This window comes from Coccinella septempunctata, chromosome 5 (genome assembly GCF_907165205.1).
Source record: "Coccinella septempunctata chromosome 5, icCocSept1.1, whole genome shotgun sequence".
NCBI lineage: Eukaryota > Metazoa > Arthropoda > Insecta > Coleoptera > Coccinellidae > Coccinella > Coccinella septempunctata.
In genome coordinates this window covers 32194314-32210814 of record NC_058193.1, presented here as the reverse complement: position 1 = coordinate 32210814, position 16501 = coordinate 32194314, and the positions used below count along the sequence as shown (strand labels likewise).

The 16501-nt window shown below is 34.5% G+C and overlaps 2 protein-coding genes across 6 annotated transcripts in view; both read left to right on the top strand.

The window, feature by feature from the left end:
- Positions 1–3: 3 nt before the first annotated feature.
- On the top strand, positions 4–10546 carry LOC123314594 (GATOR complex protein Iml1). Of its 5 annotated transcripts, none has more exons than XM_044899969.1 (24): positions 4–218; positions 270–452; positions 508–677; positions 789–1198; positions 1256–1443; positions 1505–1701; positions 1761–2017; positions 2090–2283; positions 2344–2505; positions 2603–2725; positions 2923–3051; positions 3776–3793; positions 4315–4714; positions 4792–4983; positions 5035–5221; positions 5321–5392; positions 6195–6238; positions 6748–6843; positions 6922–7232; positions 7294–7500; positions 8800–8960; positions 9204–9369; positions 9761–10089; positions 10211–10546. In XM_044899969.1, the coding sequence occupies exons 1-24, from the start codon at positions 176–178 to the stop codon at positions 10406–10408; spliced, it is 4437 nt and encodes a 1478-aa protein (XP_044755904.1). In that variant the 5' UTR covers positions 4–175; the 3' UTR covers positions 10409–10546. The 5 variants fall into 5 exon arrangements, with proteins under 5 accessions (XP_044755904.1, XP_044755902.1, XP_044755903.1 ...); XM_044899967.1 differs by lacking the exon at positions 6195–6238 and adding an exon at positions 5956–6023; XM_044899968.1 differs by lacking the exons at positions 3776–3793; positions 6195–6238 and adding an exon at positions 5956–6023.
- Positions 10547–10874: 328 nt separating this feature from the next.
- LOC123312903 (disintegrin and metalloproteinase domain-containing protein 12) overlaps positions 10875–16501 on the top strand; it is a 29360-nt gene continuing 23733 nt past the window's right edge. Inside the window, exon 1 of the mRNA XM_044897480.1 lies at positions 10875–11182. Coding sequence (XP_044753415.1) covers positions 11095–11182 — 88 coding nt within the window. The 5' untranslated portion in view covers positions 10875–11094. The remainder of the gene's footprint in view (positions 11183–16501) is intronic.

Genomic DNA, 16501 nt, shown 5'->3' with positions numbered 1-16501 from the left:
GCATAGATTAATTTACCTCTGGTTGAAAATTAAATAAAATAAATAATCAAAATATGTAGATAAATAATTAAATTTATTTTAGAAGGGAACCAACATTTGCATTAATTGGTACTTTATGTAATTAAATCCAAAGTTGAATTCTTATAGAAGTATCATATTAGGAAAAACTTACAAAATGAAATTATTTCGCTTATTTGTTCATCAAAAAAACTTTAGTGGTATGTTAAGGATAAATTGTGATTTCAGTCTTCACCATTAAAGATTTTCAGAGGAAGACCTAATCATAAATCCAAAAGATCTTCCGGAAGCCAAAAAAGGTGATATTGTGGAAATATATCATCCACCACCAGAAAGTGATAAAACGAAAGAAAATGAAGAGGAGAACCCCAGATTACTTTTACAAATCAAAACGTTATCTGAAGATTTATTACCCACCAAAGGAGTCGCTAAGGGTGAGATTAAACAGTAGAACTTGAATGTCGTCATGCTCATGGAATTTTTTCTCAGATACTTTGAGTGTGGAGCAAAGTATAGCAACAACATTTGGCTTGAAAATTTATAAAACTGTTTCTGTAAGAATTGTCAATCCAGCTGATGTAGCCTTAGATTCTATTGAATTGACTTTCAAAGATCAATATATGGGGAGGTCAGAGATGTGGAGACTGAAGAATTATTTGGTAATATATATTTGAATTTTTTGCATATTAATTCATCAATTGGGAGGAGAGTGTTTCTTTAAATCTAAATGTATTTTCTAAAATATAATATCTGGGTTTCTGTTATTGTAGAAAGATACCTGCATGTACATGAATAAAAAATTAGAATTTTGCGGTGGAGCCATTCGGTGCCAAGTGTATGAAATGTGGGCACAGGGTGAAAGGGTAGCTTGTGGAGTTCTCACTGAAGATACCAAAATTGTTTTTCGATCATCAACTTCAATGGTGTACCTTTTCCTACAAATGTCATCTGAAATGTGGGATTTTGATATCTATGGGGACCTTTATTATGAGAAGGCAGTGCATGGATTTTTGGCTGATTTGTTTGCTAAGTGGAAAAAACACGGCAGTAATCACGAGGTTACCATTGTTTTATTTTCAAGAACATTTTATGAGGCAACAAGCTTAGAAGAATTTCCCCAGCATATGCGAGAATGCTTACAGAAAGACTACAAGGGTCGATTCTATGAAGATTTTTATCGGTAATTGTTCACAATAGAAATGTTAATTCTTGGAACTGACATTCTAAAATATTTCAGTGTGGCTGTTCAAAATGAAAAATATGATGATTGGTGTGGAATTTTGGTCCAGTTGAGGAAAATATTTTCTGAGTATTTGAAAATTGTTCTAGAGTATCATTCCAGACCTGATGTAACTATACCTCCAGCGACAAATAGCACTGCTGCTCAAGGCAATTTTCTTGAAGTGCTCAATATGTCTCTTAATGGTACTCATATCTGCATATGTGTTAAGAGATATTATTGGTTTATTCTTGATATTCTTTTTAGTGTTTGAAAAACATTATCTTGACAGAAGTTTCGATAGAACTGGGCAATTGAGTGTTGTCGTAACACCAGGTGTTGGAGTTTTTGAAGTAGATAGGGAACTCACAAATATAACTAAACAAAGAATAATTGATAATGGTGTTGGAAGTGATCTTGTTTGTGTAGGAGAACAACCGTTACATGCAGTTCCACTCTTGAAGGTATAAACAAGCTAATATTTTATAATTATACCTTTCGAATGATTATTAAATCATTCTAGTTTCACAATAAAGATGCACACAAAAATGTACCCGATGATTACTCAATGCCTCACTGGATAAACCTTTCTTTCTATTCATCGAACAAGAAAATTCCGCATTCAAATTTTGTGCCTCGAATCAAGTTACCTCCTATTTCGAAAACCAAAACAAAAGTCGTGCCGGAGGATGAATATATTCACAAATCCTTTTTTGACTACGATGCCTATGACGCTCAGATATTTCAACAGCCACCTGCTCATTCTATTTCTGAAGTACAGTAAGTTGAACGTTTGGAATCTTGCCATAATCTTAATTGTGTTTAAACTATTTACATCTTTCCTGTTTTTAGTACTGTTCAGAGTAAACTGAGCTATCGCTATAAACGTAGTTCTGGCAGTTTATTGAATGATGAAGAAGCTGCCAAATTCAAACGTAAGTTGTCAGATCCCGACATGCAGCAAAAAGGTAGCTCAATAAACAGGTCAGAACCAATAGCGATACCTCCAGCTCTTACAAGTCCTGTTATTTCTCCACCAAACGAAAGTGAGTATCGAAGATGAATCGAGACGTAACACCAAAAAATTTTAATAATTTTTTCTTCAGTGGATAGAGATAAAGAAATATCTCCACCTATTCGTATGGTGGTAGGTTCCGAAGGATCTCCACCGCTTGAATCTAAAGCACTCATCAACCCTTTCGATCCAACACACGTTACGATAAAGTTAACGTCGAACCGTAGAAGATGGACTCATATATTTCCCAAAGGTGAAGTGAATTCATCAAATTTCAAGATAGAAATCGAAAACACTGTCAAATTTTGAATGTTACGAATTGTTTCTGTTGATTTTTGATATTTTTTCAGGGCCTACTGGTGTTCTCATACAGCAACATCACTATCAAGCGGTTCCAGCTCAACCGCAAGAAGATAAGCCAAAAACTGCTACTGATAATTCATCTTTTTGTATGACTGAAGCTTTGCATGAATGTGAGTTTCATTCTTGTGAAGAAAATATTAGGAATTTTTCTCTTGAAATAAAACTTTGTTTGGGTCTACAAGATTTCAAAATCTTTTGCTAAATAAATGTCTCAGACTTCCTTTCTTGTCCAGAGAGTGAATAAACATATGCAACACTAGAATCTCCACTTGAAAATTGACCTTCAATTACTACTTCACTTTTCCAGATCTCAAAAAAAAACCGAATATTTCAACCCCAGGAAATAATACCTCCGGGCCATCAAAAAACCCAAGCAAAAGCACACTTCTTTGGGGTGCAACAGGGGAGCAAGAGTGGACCCCTGCATTAACCACAGGTAGTTTACATTCTAAATAATCGTTTTCATTTTGGTTTGATAACATAGATTTCACATTCAGATCAGAGTCCGAAGAAATATCGGGAAAAAACTATTCTGACAATTGAAATTTTGAATTAGGTTGCATGATAGATATTCATCTAGAATGATCACTGAGATGTATACCATTTTTTCGAAGTAATTATTAATCTTCAATTTTAACCATTTCTTCAGTGAGAGTTTCAAGTAACTCACAATTCACTAATACTGTTTTGATCTTTTTATATTTTTTTTTCATTCTCTATTAATTGCAAGAGTAATTTGTTGAACAGAAAAAAAAAATTGGGTTCTCTTCGAATTACATAACAAGCGCCGAAGAAACACATATTTCTCTCCACTCTCAGCCATCTAAAGTTGATAATGAATTTTAGAAATGAATCAATTCTGCTTGCTTTGGCAAGTAATATGTCCATATACTGGTGGTATGGTAAATAGCTATATCAACATCAGTTTTAAATAATATAAGAATGATTGTTCTCAGTTTTTCAGTTGAAGCAGCAAATATACATATAATATAATGTAATCCTCACCAGGATAAACAAATCTATTTTTTGAGAATATTTAAGTCGCCGCTAGAGACCTTTCATTAGACCTTCCTAAATGTTCCCATTTGGACTCATTCACCTTTGTTCCATGTGCATCTTCATCGTCTGTCTGTCTGTCCCGGATACTGTGGATTATGAAGTCAATGAAGTGCTCATAGGTTTGATTTTAAGATTTATTACAATTTATTCTACCTCTCTGGAATATAGTTTCAGTTCTATTAGCTTTGCTTGAAAAGTAGTTTCTCGGAAAATTGAAATGTGAATGTGTTAGCTTGTGTGCTTTATTGTGAATAATGATCATTTATTTGCATTCACTGAAAATACACTGCTCAACATTATGAGAAATTGGTCCTTATCAATTCTTGAGCATTGTCTAAGTTGGATGTGAATAGATTTTTATTGATGTTTGTGTATTTAATCATTGCATCTTCTTCATTCATTCATATAACATTCACCTATCCCAAATAACACAGTCACTAATTTGAACTGAATCTTTTCCCTTTGTATTTGTTTGCATGATTTCGTTATTCTCATTTTTATTTTACCTTATTAACCAAACGACTTATAGATTAGACTCAGTGTAATTTTCTAGTGGGCTCGTGAAAAGTAGGTTGTTCAGAATTTGTTCATTATCGAATACAGTTTAGGGATTTGCCATTAATATATTTTTTACGAATAGGTGTGGATTGGAAATCTCTCACTATCCCAGCATGTTTGCCAATAACAACAGATTACTTTCCGGATGAGAGAGCTTTGAACCTAGATTACGTTGTTTCGCTGTATAGCTTAGTGCCAGATAGTGTGTCTGCCGATTTCGCTCAGCAGAGGCCTACATATAGAAAGCTCTTGACTACAGAAGAAGTATTCAGGGAATTAATCTCTCAAAGATTGGCCCAAGGTTTCCAATTGATAGTTATGGAAAATAATGAGAAATCCAATAATTCGCTGGCTTGCAAACAAAGTGTTGTTAGAACAACCACAACGGAAAATGAAAATTCTTACTTTTTGTCCATTGGTAGACTTTTCCACAAAATATATCTATCAGGAAATGCTATATTCGTCACTAGATATAGACCCAGGTAAGAACATGTTTCTGTTTTGATCAGTTTTGTTGTTCTGGAAAAATCAGTTGATTTGCGAATCTTGTATATTTTAGGCATCCCTATCCAGGTTTTAAATATCAATATAGGTACAGATTTCACGCTCCACATCATGATAAATATGAAGAATCCTACGCCTTGTTCACAACCGAGAAGTTGGAACATTATAATTGGAACTACTTGGATCATTACATCTGCACAGGAGGAGATTCTGAGTTTGTTTTAGTGGAAGCTTTGAAATATTGGAGGTAAGGCGTAACGACGCATTTATTCGCTTATTTTTTCATTTTCCTCTACAGATTTAGAGTTTACCTCGTACCGGCCAATAATCCAGCAACGAAAAAAATTATCGAAGGACATCCCCATTTCAATATTTACACCTTACCCACCGCCACAGACTATCAAAATATGGTAGAGGGTTTCTTGAAGTTCCTTGAAACAGCCATAAATAAAATAAAAAGGACGCAAATTTGCAAAAAACCAAGGGTTCGTTGAGAATATCAAACTAATACTATTATCCTAATACAATTTCTAATTTTTGTTTTTAATATTTTGCATGCTATCTGCTTTTTACGCATGTTGTAGATGTCTTTGAACATAACAAACAACGCACCTCTTCTCCAACCAAGACGCAATAGTATGAGCAATTTCTTACAGGTAGATATCCTTATTAATTAAATTTCTTACTTTTAAATAGAAATAAGAATGTTTTGCCAATAAATTACGTTCACTATTGAGTTGATTAATCAGGCCTTTTAGTGAAGTTCAGATGATATTTCTTTCTTTCCCCATAAGGAATCATTTTAAAAGGTCCAATTGATGTTAATAAATTTTCTTCCTCTAGTTTGCTTTCTAGTTTTAAAAGCACAATTATTAATTACTTCAATTTTTTATTTTCCAACGTTACAGATTAAAATTACTACTGTATTTGCTTTGGTAGATTGTTATAATACAAATAACTGATTCTTAAAATATTAATCATTATTAAATCAGCTGTCTCTAAGGTATGTGTCTTATAGTAAATGTATTTCTGCTTGTTCTTGATTCCTTTTCATATTGAATTGAAACATTGATTATTTTGGTATTTTTGAATACAGTTTTTGTTTGTTTTTTGCATGGAGCATCCAAAATATGTTGTTTAATCGTTTATGAGTTGTGTTCTTTTAAAAACTGATTTCAGAATGAAATATTCTTTATTCGAATTAATAAATATGTTCCAGAATATGAACAGTTCCCCTTTCCGTGAACGTATGGACAGTAACCGGATGCCTGATAGACCTCGGCTCAGGTTTGACAAGAATTTTTTTTCAGCATTTTACAGCTTGGAGTGCAACAGAGTTTCTCTTAGTATCACTAGGTTTTCTTCTTGTAGTGACTAACATTTATTCTCAGATCTAATTTTGTCACGTTTTGCATTCTCTGCTTACTACACTTTTTTTCACTGCTGATTTGCTTGCAGACTACATCACGATCTGGTGATAGATTTGTACCGACATCTTTTAGGTTGGTATAAATTCTTCCATCGTTCAAGATTTCTGATTGATATTTGAATAAAAGCATATTTGAATTTGATTGTATCTTTAAAGCATTCTTTTTTGAAAAAGCCTGATTTGTTTTTGTGATTGAGCTTTGAAATTATTAGAACAAGTAGAGAAATTTTTATGAGTTCGTTTTTTCTTCTTTTCGAGTTTCAGAATATCGAATTGAACAGAATGTAATAACATCAATAAATTTTCGCAAATTTTTCCTAGAAGGTTGTGTTTACAATTGAATTTAATACAGTAATTTCAACTCGTCTCTTTTATTCTTGATATTTTTATATCCAGAACTTCTTTCACAACTTTTATTGTATTCTACTTAGATAACACATACTGATATCTTCTGCCTTTGTGTAAAACTGATAATCATCTTTTGGATTAACAAGCTTTTGAGGTAGTGCTATGTTTTGTTTCCAAGTAGATAGTCGATTTGTGCCCTAAAAAATTTGATATTAATACACACTTCCATTGTAGATCTGGATCGAAAGTAGATCGTAGCAGAACAGCCACAGTGGCCCAAGATACCGGTACCTCAGAATCACAGGGGGTCGATGTTTTCTCAGAAGAAAGGTTATTTTGAGTTTTTTTCCCTATACTTCGAAATAATTTCAACCCGATAATGACACTCGTAATTTTTTTGTCTTAAAGCTCATCCAATTCCTGTCCGGTTCTGAAGTCGTCCGCTTCAAATCAAGAAATCCTCGAAGCCATGAAACATCCTTTAAACGGAGTATCTTTCATCAACATGCAGCAGAACCTACCGAGTTATACATTTGTAGCAGCTGAAGCTGTTACATGGCTGATAACTCACATGGAGGGTTCGATAAACGTTGAGAAGGCAGTTCAGATCATGCAGGGTCTTCATAGTGAGAATATCATTTGCCACGCATCAGGAAATAGGGGAAAGATGTTCGAGTTTGGTTTTTATCTCTTTTATATTTGTGGTCTCAATGATAAAGGTAAGTAACAGATTTTTTTTTATTGACTGGGATGTATTTCATGAATTTAATACTTATGAAGAGGATAAAGATGCTTTTCAACCGAATGGAGACCTCACCACTTTTGAGAATGAGTGGTTGGAGGTGGAGATCAAATCGGCCTTGCATTGGGGCATACAACAGACGCCGACGAATCTGAGCCCTACTCTCTACACCACTGGTGAATATGGGGTACCACACTTCTTGTGCGAGGACATCAACGTGGATTATGCGGAGGAAGACATAAAAGGTGAGATTTCTCTTGAATTCTAGACTTTCATCAGGCTGTTTACTCTCATTTGTAAGCTCATGTAGTCAATCAGTCGTACTGACTTATCTAGGTGGAATTTAAAAATTCCACTTAATGTTTGGGGGGGGTTTTGGGCGGTTTTGATGATCTGGAATAATTCTAAGTCATCAAGATTCACGAAAAAGAATGTTCTTGCGCAGTCGATCATTTGAAGTGCGCAATCGGCAGTGCATATACGTTTAGTCCTCAACAGAGCACTTATGATAACGTTGTTACAAAAATTCGAGCGACAAAAATGTATTCAAACATGCTCACCTTGGAACTAGTGGACAGAGTATTCGCCGATGCTTACAAACAGGAGAAAAATGAAACAGATTCGGGTGAAACTGCCTCTCAGCAGTCCGACAGTACTTCAGTATCAATGAAAAATTCTTGGAGGTCCTCGATATCGAGCATCGACTCGTTGGATCACATGGAACTGCCCAGAAGTTCGAGAAGTTTCTGTTCCGACTTCAAGCAATTCGAACCCGAGAATGTTTTCCTCACGGTTAAAGATGGCAATACCCTTGTTCTGCAAGGGGAACAGGAACATTTAGGCGACAAGCAGGGTGTTGTAGTCAGGCACTTCTCCAAGAGGGAGATAATTCCCGAGGATTGTGATGTTTCCAGGATGCGCATGCAGCTCTTGAAGGACGGCGTTTTAATTGTTACAATACCGAAAAGAAGGAAAGGGAGCTCTGACGGGCAAGGATCATCGTCGGATTCGACTACAACTACAATCGTTTCGGGAGAACAAACACCACGTTCTAAGTTACCGTCTCTCGATGAAGATGTGGAGATGAAGCCAGCAGAGGGTGATCTTTAGAGAAATATATAATTATGCAATCGCAAAGTGAATAATCGTTCTAGAACTTTTTATACTGAGGTGAATTCTTGTGTGTTGCCATAACGAGTAAGCTCTCATTTCGATATTACTCATCTGTTTATTTATATATATTTTTTTGTTTTATCTAATGAAGTTTTTTTTCCATTTCCTCCGATTCCTTAAAAAAAAAATCAAGATAACACGAATATGTTTTGCGTAAGGTTCATATACAGGAGGTCCAGATTTGGACGTCATGCGTATTTCAGAACGACAGTTTGAACCCAATGGAGTACTTCTAGTAAATTGTCCTAGACTTGAAATGAGTCGCAAATAATCTTTGAGCCCATATCAAGAATGGGTTCAGAGAGCTTTTAAAATTCTCATTTGCATTCCCAGCTATCTTGTATGTTTTTCAGTTTGGTTATTCGTTTTAGGCCCACTCTTCAGAAGGATGAGATTGGAAACTGACGTGTCGAATAAAAGTGATAGAGTTGAATGGGGGCATGTTAAGTATCAAACTGTCTTCAGGCCTGATCAAGCATATGAATTCATAATAGAATGGTTGACATCTTCCGGTTCTATCATAGCAGAACTTGTGAGTATTTATCAGTCTTGCTGGCGGCAAAATAACTCCTGAACCATTGGGCGAATTTGAACTATTTACGAACGTTCAAAATTTCACTATTTTCTATCAGAAGTTACAGTGTTCATTAGGGACGGACATTTATTAAATCATTTTATCTTTGAAGTATGTAGCAGGATAATGTAGTGGATGTTATTCTGGAACCATTTTCTAGTGGAGGTCAGCGTTTCTAACAGTGTTGTCGTTTTCTTCCAGTTGAATAGTTGGAATCGTAAAGCTCAGAGTTGTGGTCTACAAATGATACCTATTCCTCATGATCCATTGGCGCTCCCTTATTCTGACAAATCTGATCCGTTGAGAGGGCCTATATATATTCCATTAAATACAAACTGTCTTCAGAAAGACGATCAGCTCTTTAAAGGTGAGGTTATCAATGCGAATCGCCAAATAGAATACATTGCTCAAATATCGAAGTGGATAATTTGCGTAAAATATTAATGTATGAAGGAAAAAAGCCCCATGAGTTGCAAGAGACCATTATAGCACTTAGTAACCACAATATCATATAGCTACTAGAAAAATTCTTGTAATTTTTTCAAATTAAACCATTAATTGTCGTGAGGACCATATTTTGTGTGTGACTGTAATACTCAACTCTTCACATGGTATATACAGCAATACTAAAAATTTGATTCAAATGCAAAAAGTAAGTTTTCTCTTGAATATCCATTTCAATTTTTGAGTAGTGTACTTTAGATTTCAATACATGTCCTATAAGAGATCAGAAATGTAATGCTAATTGGATGTAACAGATTTTCCAGAAGATACAGCCGCAGAACGATTATTCCTTTTCCAAGAAGCTATTGTGCAACGGTTCGGTTTCTTGAATTGCCATTCTGAAACCACCAATTCTAGTAGTTCATCATCCAGAGAGCATCACTACGTGCATTGCACAGGGGCAGTTTTTGTTTTGTTCTCGTGTACATCGACCAGATCTAGGAGCAGAGTTACCTCCATGAGCAAAGGTAGAGCCAGTGGTAGATATTCCGTACATGCAGATATAGTACCCAGTCCCCATGAGGCGTACATCACGAGACATGTGAGCGGAAAGAATAAAGACGACTATGATAACTCTAGAAAAGTGAGTATATCCTACATCCTAACCTCACCTGTCAAGGATTAGGATAATAAAATGTCATTGTCATTGTCAATTGCAAAGCAAATGAGAAAATTTGAGCTGCAGTTTATAATTCCTTTTTTAGTTGGGGTACCTATGGTCCTGGAACCATATGGTTAGTAAGAGATGGCGCTCAAACCAGGCTGTTGATAATAATTATCTTACAAGGATGCTGAAGGATTTCAGGGAGTTCTGTTCGAACGTAGACAATAGACTGCAAGCATTTTTGGATGAATGTTGGGAAGTAAAAGTGGCAGCTTCTGCGAAAAATATCTCACTTTGATGTTGTTTCATAATAATTTATCTTTTTCTAACAAATTTAAATTCTCAATAGAATTGTGATAATTTATAGGAGTTGGAATATTGATGAGAACTCCTCCTATCTGTAGCTTAAGAATTAAGAAATATTTTGTCTGTTTAATAATTTTTTTTTTCATCCTTTCCACCACGTTTATCGGAATCAAAAAGAAGAGACTAGATTAACCATAGACTAGACTATGAGATGAGCAAAAACGTTAGGTTCTAAAACTTAAACTATGCTTTGGAAATGTGTTTAAATGAGACCTATGAACGTCCCGACATATTGGCAAAGATCCTCTTTGATGAAAGATTTGATTTGATGAAATAATTTCTTGATCCATTTTCCTTCATAAAACGAAATGGAACCTGCCCTTTTAGGACATAGAAGGTTTATGACAGAGACAGGTTGTCTCTGGTTGATGTCATTTCACCGCTCTGTGAATCGTGATTTCGTTAACCGAGTGCGCCCGAAACTCGAAGATAGATGTTTGTTGAGCGAAGTTAGAATAGAAAGGCCAGATGTTTTGATGTTTGTCAACTAGGTCGAAAGAACTACGAAAATATATGATAAATATTATGAAAAACGTAAAAAAACGGACGAGTCGTTAGACGTCGCGTTTGTTTTCAGTTAAGTTTATTGAAAATGAGTTAGGACCAGAGGATTAAACAATGGATTGGTTTAAAAGTGAACTATTTCTTCTTTTATTGTTTGTGTCTAGTGTTTATAATGAGGATATTCAATCGTATCTAAATGGAGGTAAGGCCCCAAAAGGAATTGCATGTCTTATTCACTGCAGCATTCGTTCAGCGAAAAATTTTAATTCAGAATAAACCAATACCTTTTGAGGAGAAGGGGCACAGTGAACTTCTTTTTTCATTTCTTGGAAGTGTGACAAACAGGCCTGGTATTAGAACAAGTTGAACTTGTATACGTTTTATTTTGGTATACCTTTCTGGAAATTCATCTTATTCTGGTTCGCATCAACATTGCCTGGGAAATCTTGAAGTTTACCTGTCCTATTGAAAAATTGATTGAGTGACTCATTTCAGAAGTCACCCAACCTGCACTACCTATATCAATTATTCCACTGAATCATTTCTCCAATTTTTGTAATTGGAGCCTATGATTCACAGTGATTGCAAAAGGTCAACAGAATTTTGTACAAATTCAGCTAAGAGTAATATCTAAATGTTTTTAACACATTGGCAAACATAAAAGTGAAGCATTCAATAAGGTTGATTAAAAGTTTGTTTCTTGCTTATTTGTGTTTTTATGAATTGATTTGTAATTGTTACAATATGAAAATTCTGGGAAAAATATTATACCTGCCTTGTTCTGATACAGCAGGACGAAGTTCATAATATTTAAGTATACCAAATGTTTTATACAAAGGAATTTGTTCAAAATATGCTATACCTGAATAAAATACAGCCATAAAGAGGTATTTTGAACTGTTACTCTTCTAAATGCTAGTAAACGTAATTTCGCATTTTTCCCAAATAATCATCTATTCCTTGTTGAATTTCGTTACTATTTAAATTAACATTCATACCGTTCGTAAATGAATTTTGACTCTTAAAATTATCATTTCCAGTGCAGTAACTGTTTGCATAAAAATCAATTGAAAACCTTGAACGCTCTGTTTTAATTTGAAACGTATGGATACAGGATATGGTTCATTACTTTTAAATGTTTATCATTTCTGTGCAAACTGTTAAGATTACTATTAACACCACCACATTTGTATTGGCCAATAATTTCACGCAATCAATTCATTCAATAATATCAAACCAAGTCACTGTTGGAATGAATAGATTCCATTTACAAAAATAATAGATTCCATTTATAAAAATGAAAGTAGAGGCATTGTTCCTCCCTCTTCAGTTTCTATGTGTATGTATTTATATTTTTTTGAATTGAAATTTATCACCAAAAATGATTGTAGATATTAAGATTTATGAAACTACTATGGGGCGAATTGAATATGGTTGAAAACCATGAAGGCAAGTGGGTGAATCGGAAAATTCATATTCGAAATCATTTTTATGAGGCCAATATTATTTGCCTGATGTGTTTTCATTATGCAGCGTTAATAGTGGCTATTTGAAGCTATTTGATCAATATATCTAGACCTATTTCTTCATTTGAAGTGTCCAATTCTAAAGGTACAAGATACCAGCTTCGAGTTTCAGGAAACAATGAAAACAGTGTTCTTGAGACGTGTAAAATGAACGATAAGGAATATGCCCCCAGATTATTTTTAGCTCCAGTGGAAATAAAGTTGCAGACAGCCAGCTGCGCTGGAAGCTGAAATGCAAAAGCGTTAAATTGCCTAGTCCTTTGCCAATTTCGAACGCAAAAAAATGCTGTATATGTCTCAAGGATCATGTCTAATGGACCTGATAAAAAAACGCTGAGTTTCAACAAAAGGGTCATACAGCTGAACTTGAACGGGCGGCAATGAATAAAGAAGTTTTAAATTGAGAAAATGATAACAGAAAATTGCAATAATATTTTCAAGTCTTTTATCACGATATGTTTCACTTCACTTCCTCTTGTTTTTATTCATGTTGATATGCAAATTGCAGCACAAAGAATGATGGAAATTTTTGCGGACATAAAAATGTTAAAATTAACAGAATTTAAAATTTTTTTGCTAGAACCAATGGCACGTGGTATGCCATAGGTCCCTCCTGGAATTATTCTGTTTCAAGCAACCTAACCTTCGCAATCTGGGGTTGGCAAAGAATGCACAACATCCCTTAAAAAAATCAGTGCTAAATGTTAATTAATAGGTGTCCTACTATGCCATACTATTCTTCCTAACAGTTGAATATTATGTTATGTTCTTTGAATCTATTCATAGATATTTTTAATTTATTTGGTATCAACGAATCGGTTGCTTTGTTGAATATAAATATTCATACCATTGATTTCATCAAGATAATTATTTGTTTGTACCTTATATAATTTAGTAGTTGTACTGGTACTACAAAATACTCGATGCAGGTAATATCTAGTCATGGGGGCATACAGAAAGATTAGGATCGCTGAACAAAAGATTTTGTTCTTGTGTATCATTCAGCTAAACAAATCATGTGACTTTCTGTATTGTTGGTATAAAATTTTACTCACGAGCATACGCTGTCTGTATTGTTCGAGAATAATAATTATTAGGGCAATTGATTCAGTACAGCGCATAATACCTAATATTATGTAGTATCAAGCATTTTTATTAATTATGAGAAGAATACTCGGAAGAATATCAGAGTCAGAGGCTTCAAAGCGAATAATTCCGAATATTTAAATCTCTTGTTTGTTGGAGGAGACCCTGAAACGTCACATTCAATCTATATTTTTTCCTCGATTTTTTCTGAAAACTGAAGTACATTATGTTTACTAGAAAGAAGATGAAGGGGTCAGATAACAGATCCTAATGAAAATCATGTAATTCATAAACTCGTTTATAAAGCATCAACAAATACAAGAATAATGATAATTCTCTCTTCTATTATAGCCGGAGAAAAAAAAATCTTCGAGGGTTATCACAACAAGAATTCTTTCAATCCCCATGACAGGTATTTTTGGATTTTTGGGTGTGGCAAAAACAATATGAAAACAAAATATGGGTGTTTCAACGCAGGAGTGTATTTTGCAGTAGTGCTTAGGTATTTTAGATTGTCAGTTGTGCTATTTTTCACCCTCATACTAACGACTACACTTAACCTTATTTTAAAGTGATACTGATTGTTTTCTACACGGTATTTCACGATAACTCTTCTGGTCAATCGAATTACTTTCACGTACCAAAGGAAATGGCATGCCATTAACTTGAATGTGTAAATTAGTGACTAGGTCAGCGCGAAACCTGATATTTTATCAATTAGCTTGAATGGAAGAAAAAACTGTTGAGCTTGTGATATCCCACAGTTCGGAGGCATGGTGAAACGATTTTGTTCGTTACATAAAGTGGAAAACATTCACCAATAAACCTTGTAGTTAAAAACATTAAAAAAAAAAATTGAAAACCTTCAAAAATCTCAGATATCTTCCGAATAAGAAACAGATAAGAAGGACCATTCCTTCGCGAAATGATGAACCTTTTTCTTCGATCTCTCGAAAAGGCATGCAAACCGTTGAGGATGTTCTCTTCTGCTTACCACATTTTGCTCTCAACTACTTCCAGGTAGTTTACATCCTAACATCTTGACTAACAGCTGCCGATAGACCAGGTGCAGAAGCACGCTCGCCTCAGGTACAGCGTCAATCTTTCTTTATAATCTCGAAAAATCTCAGAGATGCTTGTCGCTAATACACTGGCAAATTTACTTGAATTCACATGTAAATTTTATCTTCATCTTACAAAAAAACGATTCTTCATGGATTCTAAATGGAGATGTACATACAGGGTGGTCCAACGAAAACTTAACACCTCGATTTTTCTACTTTTAAATGAAAATGTGGACCCTTCAATTTCACTTGATTTTGAATAGGGATGAGGAGTGGTTATGATGGTTTAAATCATTGAAAACTGGATTTTTGTATTGAATTCCCGAAGAGTTTTCAAGTCTTCTGCAGTTTTTCGGATCATTCTACAGTTGGTCCGAAAGACACTGTGATTTTTCGAAAATGACCCTTAAAAATTGTCAGCATTCTGAGAAATTCGAATTATCTTTTCGCTAATTACCTAGAAGACGATGATCGGTGAAACGAGATATGAAAAAGTGAAGATAAATGATGGAGAAAACAACTGCAATATTCAAAGCAACCGTCCCTCAGTTTCATTAGGAAATTCGTCCAGTATAACTAGACTTTTTTATTGATAACAACATGAATCCAACGGATTCCCAGAATGGATCTCGAGGTCAGCATCCTCCTAATTTATCTTTCCGTTGGTCTGCGAATTTTTTTAGATTAACCGCACACGAACTAAAGTATTTTTTCCATCATCATATATCTACGAATTATTATTCCCTCTCTGAGGTTCACGTGAATATGCCTCCTCTTTACTGAGTGTGAATTTCGGTTGATTATTGGAAATAATGGAAAGATATAATCAACTATTGAACTCTATGGAAATAAAGAACGACAATGTATGGAATAATTCAAAGAAATCTGATTTCCGATAATTTTGTGCATAAACAAAGCAGATGTCGAACAAAGAAATTATGAATAATGTACCTGAATGAGAGCATCATTGTTTTGCAAGCTGCAAATAGAGAAATAGGGCTCGAAAAAATTTACAAGGTGATTTACAGCCCCTCAGGCATGGGCTTTCAAGAATAGTTTTCTATTATTATCTCCGAAACCTCCCCTAATTTGATAATCAAAACAAAAAGCAGTCCAATGTTTTGATAATCATAAACGAACATTCAAAAGCAAAAGGGTAACAATAAAATACGATTTATCACCGCACCCTGTATTCAAGGTCTAATTACCAATTCCGTTTTCAATAAATATGTCCATCAATTTCCATCGGGAAAATATTGATTGCAACTCAACGATTGGTTTATTCGGTTTATTGAAATGAACACGCTGCTTTCATTAAAAGCGGTTAAAAATAAAACTTATAAACTCAGCGATGCGGTTAGTTAACATGCTGATTGAATTTGATTCCATCAAATATGTATTTGTTGATATTGGGTGCGATTAAAGAAAACAAACTCTGTTACGGTGTCCAACACCGCAGGTGTAATTTAAAGTTTACTTGTTGTATGAGAAATGAATATTAACTTCCTTGACTATAGGTACATTTTTGTTTTGAGTTAGGTAACAATATTTTATGTTATTTTCGGTTTACTTCTTTCATTGGGTCTCGTGAATTTTTGCTCTGTTTTGTGATAGCAAGTCGTGTATGGATTTATCTGTACACATTCTTGAAATAAACATACACCTCTATGCTAGGGGCTTTAGGGAAAAAATTACATTTTTGGGAAATATACAGGGTGAGTCTTTGACTCGTACAAATATTCTAACAGTTGATTCTTGAGGTTGAAAGAAACACATTTTTCCTATACCATTTTTTTCGATTCGGCCCTGATTAAAATATATATCCATTCTAAGTTTTCATAATGA

Excerpts from the sequence above, each read along its gene's own strand:
- LOC123314594 (XM_044899967.1), top strand. The coding sequence starts at position 176 with ATGAAATTATTTCGCTTATTTGTTCATCAAAAAAACTTTAGTG. Across the intron at positions 678-788 it reads GGAGACTGAAGAATTATTTG|AAAGATACCTGCATGTACAT; the intron begins GTAATATATATT and ends CTGTTATTGTAG. Across the intron at positions 7,501-8,799 it reads TGCGGAGGAAGACATAAAAG|GCCCACTCTTCAGAAGGATG; the intron begins GTGAGATTTCTC and ends TATTCGTTTTAG.